Genomic DNA, 17,079 nt, shown 5'->3' on the forward strand with positions numbered 1-17,079 from the left:
ATCGTAATCAACAAAAGTACCAATATTATAATGTAAAACAATTTAACATTACGATAACAACTAACAAGACAAAAGAACTAGTAATTAGTTGAAAACCGTAGATGGTCTTGAATTTAATTAGAATTAACCAAAATTTTAAAAAATGGACTAATCGTTGTCGGAACGTGACGGGAAAATCACGATAGTTTAACACCGTATAAAAAAATTAGGTAATATAATTGGATAAGTGCTGTCGGAGTGGTGTTGATGGATACAAAACTAGTGTGAAGTGTGTTGAAGATATACACAGACCACCCAGGCGAGAAGAGACAGGAGTTACGAGCTAAACTGGAATGGAGAACAGTAATGATTGTTGTTTAGTAAAGAGTCTAGATGAAGGAGTAGTGTGTAGGAGGTAAGCGGAGGGTTGAATCCGCCCGGCAGCTGCCAGTGAGCTAACACCTCTAGTCAAATATTTCGGCCAGAGATAGTAGAATAGAGTATAATTTCAAGTAACAAAAATATATAAAGTATTCTAGTTTTATTAATATAGCTTTAAGGGGATTAATCGAATAAGACCATTGAGAATTTAGCATGACAAAGCATTTACAGGAACAACCCATATTTTGCGTCATTGAAAAATGATAATAGCAGAGTGCAATATGTTTACTTTTAAAGTTCTGTTTAGCATACATAAGTGTATTATTTATTTTCTATTTGTTAATTAAAGTAACAAATCAAAAGAATTATTTATTTCGACTGTGGCAATATTATTTATACGAAATTTGTTCATTTCACCTGTGGTGATATATTCATAGATTTATTATTTATTTTTACTAACAATTAGATAATTAGCATTCCAAGCTTACTTACTAACATTCCTTCTGCGAATTTCCCATCTTTATACTGCTACTCTGTGTATCTACAAAGTCAAGATTCAGTGTAAAAATGTGAAATCATTTCATATTCATTATCTATTTTATATGTAGACTTTCTCCTTACCTCTATCTACAGTAAAATGAACTAGATGTTTCTAGTAATTATCGAGAAGTTTGAGAAACACAAAACATTATCGTATATGCTAGGCTAGGTCACTAATATTTTCGAGGCCAAAATGTTATAGTAACGTATTTGAAAAGATTTGATAGCGTGTGCGCAAAGTAAACATTTAAATGAATTGTAAGGCGCATAGCCGCTTGTCTGCTAAGGAAGTAACTGCTGGAAAAGTTGTTTTAAATACATTGAAATACCCCAAATGAATACAAAATCGCGCAGTGAAGTGATTCTAGGATACAGGGTATGCTTTGCAATTATTTATGTGTAAATGTTTTTCATTCAATTGGCGTCATTAGAGCGCGCCGAACTTCTATATGCTCCACTTCTAGATATAAATTCATTAATTACGCGTTTTCATAGTTTGGCTAATACGGTGCGAGGTACGGCAGAAACTAGATAGCTGAATAGGACTCACATACCTACGTATTGACAAGTTTCAACAGTATCCACGGAACGGACACAATCGTCACTACGCAAGCCTTTGTCAAGACATTACACAAATAAGCCTCATTGTAACATGACATCCATTTTTGTACAGAATTTGCTAAATGTAACATACGACATCATATTACTAAGTGAAACAAATTAAATATTTTATCAACGTAAATGTAAGAAATGTAGGATTCAGTATGACTAGTAGCCTGAGTGTAAACACACAAGAAAAGAAGTCGTCCTAGAGTGTGTACCGGGAACTTTGTACCTCTAGAACCTATTTCCTAGGACATGCAACTAACCGTGTTCGGGAAATCTTTTATCTAAATTTAGATATAACTTGAAATATTATTGCAGGAGATGGATGTAGACTAAAATTAATGCATAACCTTATAGAAAAATTAAAGCTTCTAAAATAAATTGAATTTAATGTTATGACAAATATCATTGATGCTAATTTTGTATGAAATATAAGATAACATTTCATTAAGAGATGAGTATATTGTACCAAACACGCTTAAGGTAACAAGAATATTGTTAAATAAATTATTTTAATTCAAGTGTCACCGATACAGATTTATCACTTAACAAGTTAGCATAAATAATAAAATATATGGAATGAATGCCCTTTGTTTATCTAAAATGCAAACTTTAACAGAAATAATGTTATCCCTACAATTGAATCCTGGAACCATAAAATTAGAGCTTTTTTATATCTCTAGACAGATTTAATGTATTGATAATAAGCCAAAATTTATATCTAGTCATATTTATTTTCATATTAAATTACATTAAAGAATAAGACGGTTCTTTTTGCACAACCTTGTGATTATGATGCACAAATTTATTTAATATCCAGAAACTCGGTTCACAGCTTTTCATAAATCGTTTGCTTGGATTTGAAAAGAAATTTATTTATGTAAGATTATTAGGTTATAAAATAGTGTATTAGTGGCGAGGTATCACACATGAATTGTAGAATTACGATCGGATTTTATAGATTGGTAACCGATTCATTTGTTTCCTTTGAATTTAATTAAAAGAAAATTGTATATCAGAACAATGTTCCTGTTTATAGTATTTATGTAACATTGGTCGCAAGAATATCATGGAGAATTACATAGCAGCATACTGTTGAGTTTGGACCGAGAAGGCGAATACCTACCTATATCGTGTGACCCCTCGGAGAGTCCTCTGGGCAGTTTGAAAATACGCTGTGGAGTCCAAACTTATGTAATTATTCTGCAAGTATTCTTGCAGCTTTTGGTTATGTCACATTCTTATTACCTCCGTCATTCATTGTCATTGCTGCTTACTTATCTTTAAAACTCAGTTTAATAATGTTAAATATTTCATATTTATTACTTATTCAATTCCATTTCCATTAAAAAATATCTTAAATATTCTAAATTCATAACTGCACAATTTTATGAATATGACATTTTCATTGCTTTCGTAGTTACTGGTGAATTATTGAATTGGGGGTAGTTTGTTATTCAAATATAAATTGAAATTAGGGGACAGGGGTGTAATTTATTACATGTTTGAAATTTTGCATGCCCATTTTTTTTTTGATTGACCTTGTGTATATTTACTTAAAACTTTTAAAAAATAATTGATTATTTACATTATACAAAACACTAATTTACGTTTAGCAAGCTAGAATTGTAATGAATGATAATAAATAATTTTAATTATATTACAAAATATTAACAATGTTTTCTTTCTTCAAAACCCTCTCTCTTATTACAAACTTACCACAATCTATTTGGGTGGCACCAAACTTAAACCTGTTTTTCCACATTATCAAGAAGATTTTGAACCTTACCGCAAACAGATAGATTTGCTGGGACTGCAGCGTATTTGTGGATAATCCCCTTGGCGCTTGATGCGACTTCGCGTCATACTTATTTCAGTCATTCATTGGTCAGCATAAAATATATGGTAAGTAAGTGCCTAAAACATATCAATATTACCAAACTGCTGCAAAAAGGTCATAAAAACAACAGTTTTGTTCCCAGGTAATTTACAGGGATGTCTGTTAATTACATGGTAACATTTTATAAGTTCTTTTTTAATAACCCAAACAAAAAACAAAATGAAAAACAACAGAGTACGAATACATAAATATTACAGACAAGTGTACAAAATATAAATCTAATTAATAAAAAGAGAAACATTTCAAGCGAGGAAAGGGATGCGGGAGGATGGGATACTTTTGGCGGGGAAAGAATCTTATCACAGAACAATCACGGCAATTGAAGTATTTTTTATTTGAGTTTTACGTTAAAAATACACATACATGTGGGAACAATACATGTTCAAAATATGTAGCAACCACGATAAATAAACGTGTTTTGGGTGTAATTATTTTTTGGTAATGGATTGTAAAAAAAATGCTGTCTTGTTAATCTATCGAGACAGTTTATGGCAATATGTTCCGAGAATACTATTTATTAAATTATTCAAGATTTTAAAAATTCAGATCAGAAATGCTAATATACATCTCATCAATTTATACAAACAAATGAATATAAAATGAATTTGATAATTGTTAACGGGTAGCAACCTTTGACCTAACTTAAATCTGCCTTTATATTTTTGAATGAGACTAAATTGATTCTACCCTTACATACATACATAAATATACATACCAGCTTTTTGAAAATTTTCTAGCTTAATAGTACCTTCACACTGAGGTTTTTTTTTCATTTTCAAACTATATAAAAAATATCACTAAGTTCGTACATATTACAATATTACATATGTACAATATAGCTACTGACCAATATACCATATTTACAATATACCTACTAAAGAATATGTATTTTTTACTAGTGAATCAATTCAAATAAAAAAGATTCTCTTTTCTCATTCTCACGGTAAATTTAGATTCCTAAAACATCAAAATACAATGAATAAAAAATGTTTTTTTTCATAATTATTTATTACATTTTTTTTTAATACAGAAAAATATTAATTTGCTTAATAATATTTCAAGACTACACTGAACATATTGTGCAAAATATTGGATTCCATATTACGTGCTATACATATGTTTAATAATATACTAATACTAATAATGTTTAATAATATTTAAAACATTTGAACAGAAAAAAAATGTGTTTTTAAAATATTTACATGACCATGTAGTGCATAATATATGTATTTATGAATTCCTAATTAAAAAGATTGTTATTGAAACATTTTAATAATTATACTCCCATTATTTGGTAGCGTATGTCCCGGGTTCGAAACCCATAATATGCAACGCCACATGTAAACATTAACCGGACAATAATAAATTGTACTACTTTAATGGAAAAAAAATATGATTACTGCTATTAAATCATTGGGGTTTGGTAAATGAATACAAAATAATGTTCCGTTGCCGTAGATTAATACTGAAAAAATATAAGTAGGTAAAAAAAATATTTAAATGTTATTACAACATCAAAAACGATTTATACAGTCAGATGACAGTATTAATCACAATTTGTATTTTAAAAACTTGCAAAAAACTACAAAACAAGGAAGTACCAACGAATATGTAACGACTATATAAAGTTTTCTAAGACAAAAAGCTTTGTATTAGGTTGAGCATACATACTTTGTATATATGTATGTGAATTTACTTTCAAAATAAAAGTCATGTATTTTGGTAACATGACCAACAAAGATAATATTTATTTTTTTATTGAATAATAGAAGACATGGGTGTTATGAGACAAAAACAAAAAACAGAGATATCTGGAGTTAAAATTTTAAACACCAGTACAATAATTGATAAAATGACACCTTTATTTGCCCTCAAAATCGGTTTTTTTCTATTTTTTTATGGTATAGTCGGCTTTATGCGAAAGAGCCAAAAAAAACAAAAAAATATTTTCTCCATTTATATATAAAAGGGAGCATTTTCAAAATTAAGTATTTTTTAATTTATTTTCTCAAGTGAATCATAAAATAAAAATTACAAAGTTAGTTATTAAAATAAAGAATAAATTTTTACTTGACTTAGTTTATATTGTTAATAATTGTCATAATCGTGGGATTGAAGATATGATCAGAAAGCTCCCAAACGGATGAAATTCTTTTTAGCTATAGTTTACATTAGCTAAATCAAAAATAAACTTTTTTAAATTGAAGACGTTGTTTGTATTTAATTGTACTTCTCTATTTATTTTAAACCATAGCAAGCAAAGGAAAAAAAAACTAATCTTATGAATACAAACATTACAAAAATAATCAGGGAAATGTTATACAGTTGACTCTAAATTTTCGTAAATTCCTCGTGGAAATAAAATAATTTCAAAAATATTTGTTAAAGTTATTTCATGCCTTTTGGAATACATAATTTTTAAAATACATGTGTTTTATGATATTTAAGAATTTCAAAACTGAAATTTAAAACTTAATTTAAGTCCCCTTTTCTTCAACTTTCGCTGTTTTTTGTGCCCTGTAAAATGAGAATCAACCGTTAACAATAATTAATCAATGTTCAGGATGCCAGTAATTTTAAAATACGTACATATTTATTATTTTCTAATGTGTATCTTTAATCTTACGGGAAATTATTAGATTAAGTAATAAAGACAATCATAAGTATGACACTAACGTGTGACACTTGGTATTTTTCTTTTACTGTAAAATTTGAAATTTTTAAAACTTTATTTACATAAAAAGGGATTTCTAGGAAGTTTAAAATGTAAATTTTAATTGAAACAATATTTTACTTAGCGGAAATTGTTTAATGTAAACTCAACAAGAAAATATTCTAGTCTAAAAAATGTTGAGAACATCATGAGAACAGCTTAATATGAAGAAAAAATGCATCTCAAAAGTAGTTGAGGTTTTACATATTATGAATAAGTTAGAAACAAAATCAATATAAATAGCAAAAAATAATATTGGTCCATTGTTCTTATTGTTTTTTTTGAAGGAATAACCCGCTAAGCCTCTATTTAGAGGCTTGTCAGCAGGTGGGATAGAGGGGATATGGAAGGGGTAGTGAAAAACACACCACAACACCCAGACCAATTGAGAAGGAAATCTTTTTTTTTTTATTGCAACTGGCGGGAATCGAACCCGCGACGCCAGTTTCACAGTTGGCCATCTTACCAACTGTGCCACGGCGCCTGTCACTGTTAACACCAGAAGTGGAAGAATGAGCCTCTTGTCTTCTTGTAATAAATAATATGTTTGGCTTTTTTCAGTGAAATTGAAATATGTTACTGTTAAAATACTAACAATAGAGGTGCACAAACAAAGGCATACTCTGGAGAGTGAGGTAAAAACATTTTCTTCGATTTACTTTGTTTGTTACCACATTTTAAGTTAAGAAACCAACAAATCTGGATAAGTTAAAGATCATAAAATATCTTGGACATATCCAAATTTTTGTCAGCAAATTCTGGTTTTTTTTCCCTGACGGGATCGATCCCAATTTATTTTATTAAACTTTTTGTATAAATTGCAACAATGACATCTGTCAAAGCGCTCCTCCGTTTTTGGTGATTTTTTATGTTTTAAGTGTTTTTTAAGTTTTAAAACCGTGATAATCTTTTCTTTTTCTGCATCAGTATCCTTTCAAATATTTTTTTTTGCAAATTTCGTTTTTTTTTTTTAAATAAATTCTCAAAAAAATTATTCACACATTATTTTAAACTAATTTTTTTCTTTTCATTTTAATTAAATAATATTTTAATCTTTTAACTATGGATGGAAATGAGAAACTTCCAGAGTACCCTGGTGGAATCCAAATTCCTAGTAATCCATATTTAAATGATTTGGATGGCGGGATTAATCCCCAATTTTAAAATCCAAATCCAAAGGTCCAATGTTAAAAACAAAAAAACGATTCTCTAGAGGAAGCTCTTCCCTCAAAGTCAGCAAACTTAAATTCTGAACAAACTTTGGAGAAACATATCTTCCCAATTGTAAATTTAATTCTATCGGAAGAATCTTACATACAACCAACATTACTGATAGAGATTGTACACCATTTCTGGTTCATGTTGCTTTATAATACGGAAATGAAATAATAATGGAAGAAATACTATTTTACAAGGCACTTCCCAAAAATACTACAGGTCAATGCTTGCATGACATGTTCCTTGAAGCTACGCAAGATATGAATATCGATTGGGCACAAAAATGCATTGCTATTTGTAGTGCCGGAGCAAAAGCCATGACTGGTGCGAATAGTGGATTTATTGCTAGACTGAAAGAACAGATGCCAAACGCTTGTTGGATGCATTGCTTTCTCCACCGCCAAGCTCTTGCAGCCAAATCCTTACCGCAAGAATACAGTCAAGTTCTTAATGTTATTATTAACATTGTAAATTCTATTAAAGGAAAAGCGTTGCAGACTCGATTGTTTCGAATCATTTGTGAAGATATGGGGACACTACACCGTAATTTGCTTTACCATACAGAAGTTAGGTGGTTATCAAAAGGCAAAGTACTGACCAGAGTTATGGAACTTCGCGCTGAACTATTAGTATATTTACAGCAAGCCAAGTCGCATTACTCTGAATTCATTTCTGACCCGGAATTCCTTTTAAAATTGGCTTTTCTTTCTGACTTATTTGAACATTTAAATAACTTGAATAAAAGTCTTCAAGGGCGTGATGAAAATGTCATTACAGCAAAAAAAAACTCCATGGCTTTATAAAAAAAATTGAATTGTGGTCATCATCTATAAATCAAAACAACTTTGATTCATTTTCGTCCACACAGTCTTTCATTGAAGAAGTCGGAAGCGAGATCAACATCAACTCATAAATATCTGGTATGAAAATGGTGTTACATAATTTGAAGAAAGAATTGTGCCATTACTTCTCACTGCAAGAGATATCGGATAACACGGGGCAAAGATGGATCTTAAATCCGTTTTTAAATGCAGCTGTAAACGAGGCAAATTTAGCAACTAAGCTCAAAGAGAATCTGCTGAAACTATCTGCCGATGGGATGTTACACTTGGAATTCAAGTCTGAAAATTTTGATACATTTTGGTTAAAAAGAAAAACAGAATACCCGGAATTAACAACCGAGGCTTTGAAGTGTTTGATTCCATTTTCTACCTCGTACTTGTGCGAGTTGGCATTTTCATCAATGGCGCGAATAAAATGTAAACTAAGAAATCGCTTAAATTTGGAAAACGATTCAATACTTAATGTGGCAAAAACGGATCCACGATGGGAGAAATTAATTGAACAAACTCAAGCGCAACCTTCACATTCAAATGAACGAAGATAAGCAAGCACAGATGTAATCATTTTCTATTTAAACACATTTTTAATATTTATTTTCTTTGTAATAACATGTTTTGAACTAGCATTTTTCTGGCTTGTATGATTGATTATAGGGAAATTTTGTTAAATATAATAATTTTAACTCTTATCGACTTTTTATTTAAGTCTCACAAATTATATGTTGTATAAAAAAACTGAAGTTTTCTCGACCTCTCGCGACCCCCCTACAGAGGCTCCGCGACCCCCCAGGGGGTCGCGACCCACGGGTTGAAAAACAATTGCTTAATACATGGCTCTTAGTGAATGGTCTTCAACTATCTCCCTTTAAGAGTCAAGTTGTGATTTTTACAAATAAGCATAAAACCCCATACACTATTGGACATGAAGCATTACGCCGTTGCACCGGCAATGTTTGTAAAGTAACATCTAAAAAATTGTTTAGGACACACTTTATGCGAGAATGGCAGTTCTACTCGCACGCCTAACTGGTGCTTGTCAGCAGAAAGGGTAGAAATACCCGCTACGCCGCCTCCACTTTAAAGGTGGGAAGTTAAGTCTATAATATGTTCATTATAACAAGAATTTCAAAATAAACAAACTAGCCGCGTGATATCCGACAGAGAAAAGCGTTCTTATCATTTACCCAAATATTTCAATTTTGGTGACCATTTTCAACGAGTTGTAAATAACTCACTATTAAATAAATAAAATAAAATAAAACTGAACAAGAGATTTTAATAATAATTTTATCAAAATCGTTAGTTAAATTCAGCGAGTACTCTCAGGTAAAAATCCTGCGAAAAGAAATCGACTGGAGATTAGTCGGTCTCAAGGTGTACTGGTTATTGTGTTTGCCAGGCCTTAAAAAAAAATCTGTAAAACAATAAATATCGATCTACTGTATTGTATTTTATCATACCGTGTAGATTTTTGCCGTGGTGTGAAATGGGCCAATCATGTGATATCACGCAGTGGGCTCCTCGGTTTGCACGTCCACAGCGGTCCAGTCTCCGTGAATGTACAGTAGTCAATTATTTTGTCTGAGTATTTAATGTCAATGCTTCAAGATGTTCCAAATTACACACACACATCTATAAAAGGTAAGATAAGCTGTCTTTTCGTTTTAGAAGATAGAAAGATTTTTATAAAAGTAGTAACTATGACATTTTTTGCTGATTTTCTGATTGCTGACATATGTGTTAATAAAACAAGGTGTTAACAAAACAATGTGCCTTTTAATGATGGATTTTTTTTGCATATTTTTTTCAAGATGACAAAAAGGAAAATAAAGTCATTTTATTTAGAAAAAATATTTCAGTATATTTTGTTAAAACTAAATAGCATAATCTTTTGAGAAATTAAAAATACTTTTAAAAATGAAAGTTCACTTAACAGATATTACCAGCAAAACAATTAGTGAGTTAAATTATCGTCGGATGTTGAGAAAGAAATGATTAAATTCGCAGCCAAACTAAACTACACAAATAATACATTGCATTTCTCTACTAAGATTTGGGTCGTCTACTTCCAATTTCCAATACCAGCCATCTCCGTCATAGTAGATAATTGACGAACTTTAAAGAAATATTATGTCATACTAATCCCTGACTCTCTGAAATAATAATTTAGTAGCTATAGGGTACATTATCTTTAATGGAAAAAAAGTAATATATATTTTACAATGATCCTTGTTATTACTATATTTTGATTTGTCCAAATGTTTGTAGGCAAAATACTGGATTTCATCCCCGTAGGGAGTCATTAAGATCAACAAATACAACAGGGATGGAGAACGTTTTAGAGAAGGAATATCGAAGTCTAGGCATTTAAAGGGCTTATGACCTGTCATTGGCTGGTTTCAGTAGCCACTTTACACACTGTGTAACATTCACCATTTTGCCTATGTTTGAACATCTATATTTCTTCAATTCTTCCATATTTTTTATTCCTATTTTTCATTATTTTGTACACAAGCCAAACACAAGAGCCTGAGTCTTTTTGGGCAAGTTTAACCTGAAATGTTCTACTTTTTATTTCTTTATGAATTGCTTTCACGCTTAATAAAGGTTTACTGATAAACAAAATATCTGCAAAATAAATTTATCCGAATGAAACGAAAATTTTATTTTCATTTTAACACCCATAAACGATACTTTACTTACCTCTGAAAAAATAGCACGATTTATAAATTGCTTAAATTTTAGATAAATACAATCCATTTTACAAAAGAAAAAAATCACAGATGACGGATCGCGAGTTTATTCCAGCGCCTTACCACGTTGGACCCAGGTATGAGCCAAGAATAAGTGACTACGGACGCTATCACAGCTTTATACCGAGTATAACTCTATGCGAGGTTTAAGAATTTTTACTGTACCATCCTTATTCTACCACTTTGCCTAGGTATAATTTTATACTTGATCTATAAATTATACTTAGTATTTGATATTACGAATTAATTATGTGAGGGAACATTATCTTTAATGTAAAAAAAAGTAATACATAAATAGTTGTAAAAGAACAAAATAAATAAATAAGTAAGGCCCTACCTGTCTTTAATCAATATTAATAATATGGATAACGTATATAGCGCCATTCATAAATATGCTTTTTTTTGTATTATGGATACATCAGCGCATCCGAGATCCTAATTAGCCAAGGCGTTTGGAACAAATTCCTTATGGCCCGCGCCCAATTATGAGGTCCGATGGGCCAAATTAACTAGCATGAAATAGTCAGCCATAGCTGGCTGTTATTATTTTAAATTACAGATTATTCGCTGTTCAACGTTAATCACTTACTAACCGAACTTTTTGTGTAGATATTGAATATTATATCCGACGACTCATGTATATGAGTAAAATAATAAATAACGAGGAAATAATCAGCGTGCATACATAAGATGTGGGAATGTGGAGGTAGCGAGGTCTGTATGTATAGACAGAAAGGTGCGGCATTCTATTTTATCTAACTATCCCTCCAGGAAAACAGCTGATGGTTGTTAGTATATTTATTTATTTTTTTAAAGAAATATTTGCGTTCTTATTATTTACCCAAATATTTCATTTTGAGGCCATTTTTCATGGGTTGTAAATAACTCACTATTAGAATATGGGAATCAAGTTGAAGTAGAGTGAGATTCGAACCAAAGCTTCCAAAATTTCTATGCCTTAAATCTGCAATAATTATATTACATAGAAAGATATTAGTTTATTTTTTTATAGATTAATTAATATTAACAAATTACAACAGGGACGGAGAATACCTTAGAAAGGGATTATGGAAGTCTAGGCATTTACAGGGCTTATGACCTGTCATTGGCTGGTTTAAGTGGCTACTTTACACACTGTGTAACATTTACCATTTTGCCCATGTTTGAACATCCATATTTCTTCATTTCTTCCATTTGTTGATTTTAGTGAAGTTAAATATTGTAACCAACTGGTCCAAGAAGTTTAAAAATTGGAAAATTGTTTTCAGGCGTTGCCTAGTATGTGAAATTATTCAGTCAGATGAATCTTTTCACAACAATAAAGGTTTCAGCTCTTTAACTTCACTAAAATCAACAAATGGAAGAAATGAAGAAATATGGATGTTCAAACATAGGCAAAATGGTGAATGTGTGTAAAGTGTGTAAAGTGGGCACTTAAACCAGCCAATGACAGGTCATAAGCCCTGTAAATGCCTAGACTTCCATATTCCCTTTCTAAGGTATTCTCCATCCCTGTTGTAATTTGTTAATCTTAATGACTCCCGAGGGGGTGAAATCCAGTCTTTTGTCTACAAACATTTGGACAAACTCAAATATTGTGATTAATTAATATGGTAAAAAGCATTATTTACACATAAAAGTAATTTTTTTTACTTTTTATTTGTGATAAGAAATCGAAAAAAAATATTTTGATGACTTCTGGTAAAGTTCATTAATTGTGGAAACAAAAATAAGTAGAAGGTAAGAATTGCAGTATTTGGCGAAAATAAAATATCAAAAGTTTTTGTTTTTATTTACTATAAGAAAATACAAAAAAAATGCATGCAGTGGCTTCGTACATAAATACTTGACACAATAGAAATTATTACTAAACACAAACAAAAAGAGGACATTGTTGAATAAACAATATCTACTCGTATAAGTAATAATATTGACGACTTCATGCTTTCATAGTTTACATAAAAAATAACCCATAATGACTTTTAACTCGGGTTTACCCAAAATGTTACTTGATTTGTATATATATTTTATTTTATAATACCGCAAGATATGGTTGCGTGCAAAATATGTTTTGGCTCAACCAGCTATGCCTAAAAAATATTTATAATCGTAAAAAAATATATCATAGTTTGTGTAACAAATATGAAATAAAACATATTAAATATGATAATTTCAAATATGAATGGAACATAATAAATATTATGTACTTTTGTTTTAAAAGTCTACTTCTGCACTTTATTTAAATTTATTCATCATTGGTCATTGCAGACTCTCCATTTATTGTCGAATTTATTGTCGATGCTCGGCATCCTGAACTTCGAAAACCGTAAAACTTATTGAACAAAATTATTCCCATAGACACGTTTGCAAATAAACACATGAAACTGACAAATAAAAATATCGTTCCTGATAATCTTATTATTTTAGATAGTATTGAAAAGATCATGTCTGCGGGGTTGCAAAACACTTTTTTGAAGAAGGAAGAAGACAATCGCAAGATTTTGTTAAGGCAGCCTTCTGGATTTTCTCCATCTAAGAAAGATAGAAATTATTATATTTAGTAAACAACACTTTTTTAAATTTTACTATCTTTATTTGTGCCATCTTAAACTCGAGGGCAAGCACTTGATGTAGACATAAATCGGTACCCACTGTCTACCTTACTTAATTACAGTCAAACTCGGTTATAACGATCACGGAAATAGTGAGATCTCGGATGTAACATTAGTTGACATTTTAGTTCACGGTTTTTTCGATACGATTATTCACTGTTATAACGAGTTACTTCTCGGACATACCAAACAAAAATATTGTCAAAAATTACACAAAAAATTCAATTGTTAAAAACAACATTCTCGAAATAAGAACTTAAGTAATAAAATCCAAACGGTCGGCTAACGTAAAGAATGAATACCGCCGGGCGTTGGGATCGGATTATGTTTATGATAGATGTAAGTGTCTAAGAACACATGTTTTTTTTTAATTTTCTGTATGAATTATATGTACACATATGTATTTACTTGTTTACTACGTGACATTGTGCAATAGCGATTGTATAAAAAACCTTTCTCTGGTATAACGAGTATCGCTTATAACGAGCAAATTCAATTGGTCCCATCTTTCTCGTAATAACCAAGTTCGACGTATGATAAAAATAATAATAGCCTTCCCGAGTCGTTAATGAAATTAATATTAACATAATTTAACTTGTAATTTACATAAACTAATTCCAAAAGAATAGTAAAATGTTTACAGTAATCAAGTAGGGTAGACAATACACACTGCTTATATACCTATATGGAACGCATGACCCTATGTTAATAAAATGTTTTTTTTGTGTCCCACTCATATCACAAAAACCCTGTTTTTCTCTGTACACACCATTGCACATATTAGTCATATGTCACTTATCCACTTTTTTTTTTAAAATAAGGATTTAAGGAACTATGTCTCGGATACTTTTTTAAAAAATTAATTGAAGATGTACATTAGAGTGGGCCGATGACGTATGAAGTTTTTTATTTTTTTAGACATCAAAGTTAAAAATTAATAAAATAATACTCCATACTACTTTTGGCTCTCAACCCAGGTTTGAAGTTTATCACTGTCTGAACACTAACTAGGCAAAGAATGTAACAGACAATATAATTGATAATATATCATACATTGCCTGGACGCCCCGGGTATTATTCTTTGCATTGCCTAGGTATTGTATAGAATACCTGAATTATACAGATTGCCGGTAACATACGAGGGCGGATTGATAATGAAGCACAAACACAAAAAGATTTATTTTTTCCAAATTGCGATCCGTCAAACGGCAGCTGTTAAAATGTCACCCAAATTCATCGATTAGTTTATTTGTTGTAGTCGTTTGAAGTAAACAACTTTTGTGTTTCTTGAAAAATAGAAAAAGGCGAATTTTGTGCAGTGATTAAACACTATTATTTGAAAGGGAAAACGGCGAAAGAGACAAAAGAAAAGCTCGATAAACATTACGGTGAGTCTGCTCCGTCAGATTACATGGTAAAATATTGGATTGCTGAATTTAAACGCGGCCAAACAAGCACTGCAACAATACTATCAACAGGAAGGCCAAAATAGGTGGTTACTGAAGAAAATATCAAGAAAATTCTCGATATAGTTATGAATGATCGCCGAGTGAAATTGCGTGAGATAGTTGAAATGGTAAACATCTCATATGAACGTGTGTTCAACATTTTGCATGAACATTTGCATGTGAAAAAGCTTTCGGCAAGATGGGTGCCGCGTTTGCTCATTGTCGAACAAAAACGAGTTGGAGAGACCACTTCACAGCAGTGTTTAGACATGATAAAGCGTAATCCTGTTGATTTTTGGCGTCAATTAATAACTGTTGATGAAACGTGGGTGCACCACTGTACACCTGAAACCAAAAATCAATCGAAACAATGGGTGGAAGCTGGTGGAAGTGCTCCGAAGAAGGCAAAGGCAGTGAAATCGGCTGGCAAGGTTATGGCCACTGTAGTTTAGGATGCACTCGGAATATTGCTCATCGATTATCTTGAAAAAGGATCCACAATCATAGGAAAGTATTATCGTGCATTATTGGATCAATTGAATGATGCAATCAAAGAAAAATGACCACATTTAAAGAAGAAAAAAGTGCTTTTTTTTCAAGACAACGCACCGGTTCACACAGCATTAGATACAATGCTAAAATTATGTGAAATACACTTTGAATTGGTTAATCATCCACCTTATAGTCCAGATTTAGCTCCTAGTGACTTTTTCCTGTTTTCAAACTTGAAAAAATGGCTCGCAGGAAAAAGATTCAGCTCAAACAAAGAAGCGATTACTGAAACTAACGCGTATTTTGAGAGGTTCCCAAAATCGTATTATTCAGATGGTATAAAAAAGTTGGAATATCGTCTTACTAAGTGTGTCGAAGTAAAAGGAGACTATGTTGAGAAATAAATGGTTTTTGAAAAAAAAGAAGTTTTTTTCCTACTTAGGTAGCTTCATTTTCGATCCGCCCTCGTACATACATACATATTTACATGTATTGAAGAGAAAGAGAAACAAGAAAAAACAGTTTACATATATGGAGATTTTTTTTTTTAATTTTACATTTGCATTTCACAATTTGTCACCCAACTAGACAATAGTCTGTTCAAAGGCTAACAAATTGTGAATTTCCTGGTTTGCTATAGAACATAGTAATAATAATAATAAAGGTATACAAAAGAAAAATTACACTTAACATCAAGAAGAAATTAGAAACATATTTTGTGTTGGATTCACTGCATGGCCTGGAGTATATCATAATTTTTTTGTAGTCCTGTGCAGCAATCCACTTGGTTATATTAACTTTAAACGTATTTAAGCTGTTTGTTGTTGTCAAAGCGCTGACTTTACAAACAACTGTTTGACACACAATACGTTTTGTTCTGCAAAAGAAGAGAAGTAGGGTACACAAGAGGGCGTCGGTTCATTATTTTCAAAATATATTTTTGCACCACCGTTAAAGCTTCTATTCTGGTTTTAGTAGCTTCTCCCCAGCTCAATATTCCATATGTTAATGTGGACTGAACAGCAGCAAATAAATTAATTTTAGTGTCCTATAGTTTTCTTATTTTCTTAGAGACGTAGTCAATATGATCAGCCCAGTCAAGTCTGCTATAATAATAACACCCAAATATGTGAACGATTTGACCTTATCCAAAGGTGGACAGTCACAATAATTACTTTTGTTACACGTATGGATTTTTATACCAATTTGTTCATTGTTTCTATGCCAGTATTGGATATAGAGAAGGTCATTATTTTAGTTTTAGTGGCATTAACAGTCAGCAAACTTAGATCAAACCAATAAAATTATTTTGTTAATTCCTAGTTGACTTTTGGAGAATGTTTCGTTCCAGGTTTTTCTTATAAATATGGCAATAGTATCATCTGCAAAACATATAGTTTTTCCATCTAGTTCTAATGTAAAAAGGTTGTTAATGTACAGCAGAAACAGTACTGGTCCCAAAACGCTTCCTTGTGACACACCATATTTTATGTTTTGGGTTGTAGAATGACTATTGTCAATAGAAACCGATTGAGTTCTTCCATCAAGATAACTTTCAAACCAATGCACTATGATTTTCTAGAACATGCTAGCTA

The 17,079-nt window shown here is 31.2% G+C and overlaps 1 protein-coding gene across 20 annotated transcripts in view; it reads right to left on the reverse strand.

The window, feature by feature from the left end:
• Positions 1–17,079, reverse strand: part of LOC148283774 (poly(ADP-ribose) glycohydrolase-like) — a 138,906-nt gene that overhangs the window by 74,677 nt on the left and 47,150 nt on the right. For 6 of the 20 annotated variants that reach the window (XM_088243263.1, XM_088243267.1, XM_088243262.1 and 3 more), the window contains one exon: positions 5,288–5,923. The exons of 1 other annotated variant lie outside the window; for it this stretch is intronic. In XM_088243263.1, coding sequence (XP_088099389.1) covers positions 5,859–5,923 — 65 coding nt within the window. In that variant the 3' untranslated portion in view covers positions 5,288–5,858. Of the gene's footprint in view, positions 1–3,348; positions 3,424–5,287; positions 5,924–9,639; positions 9,812–12,712; positions 13,465–13,910; positions 16,362–17,079 lie in introns of those variants that run through there. 13 more of the 20 variants (XM_088243250.1, XM_088243249.1, XM_088243248.1 and 10 more) reach the window with 5 other exon arrangements.

Source organism: Micrasema longulum, unplaced genomic scaffold (assembly GCF_059751315.1).
Source record: "Micrasema longulum isolate JH-2025_06_02 unplaced genomic scaffold, ASM5975131v1 h1tg000198l, whole genome shotgun sequence".
NCBI classification, from domain to species: domain Eukaryota; kingdom Metazoa; phylum Arthropoda; class Insecta; order Trichoptera; family Brachycentridae; genus Micrasema; species Micrasema longulum.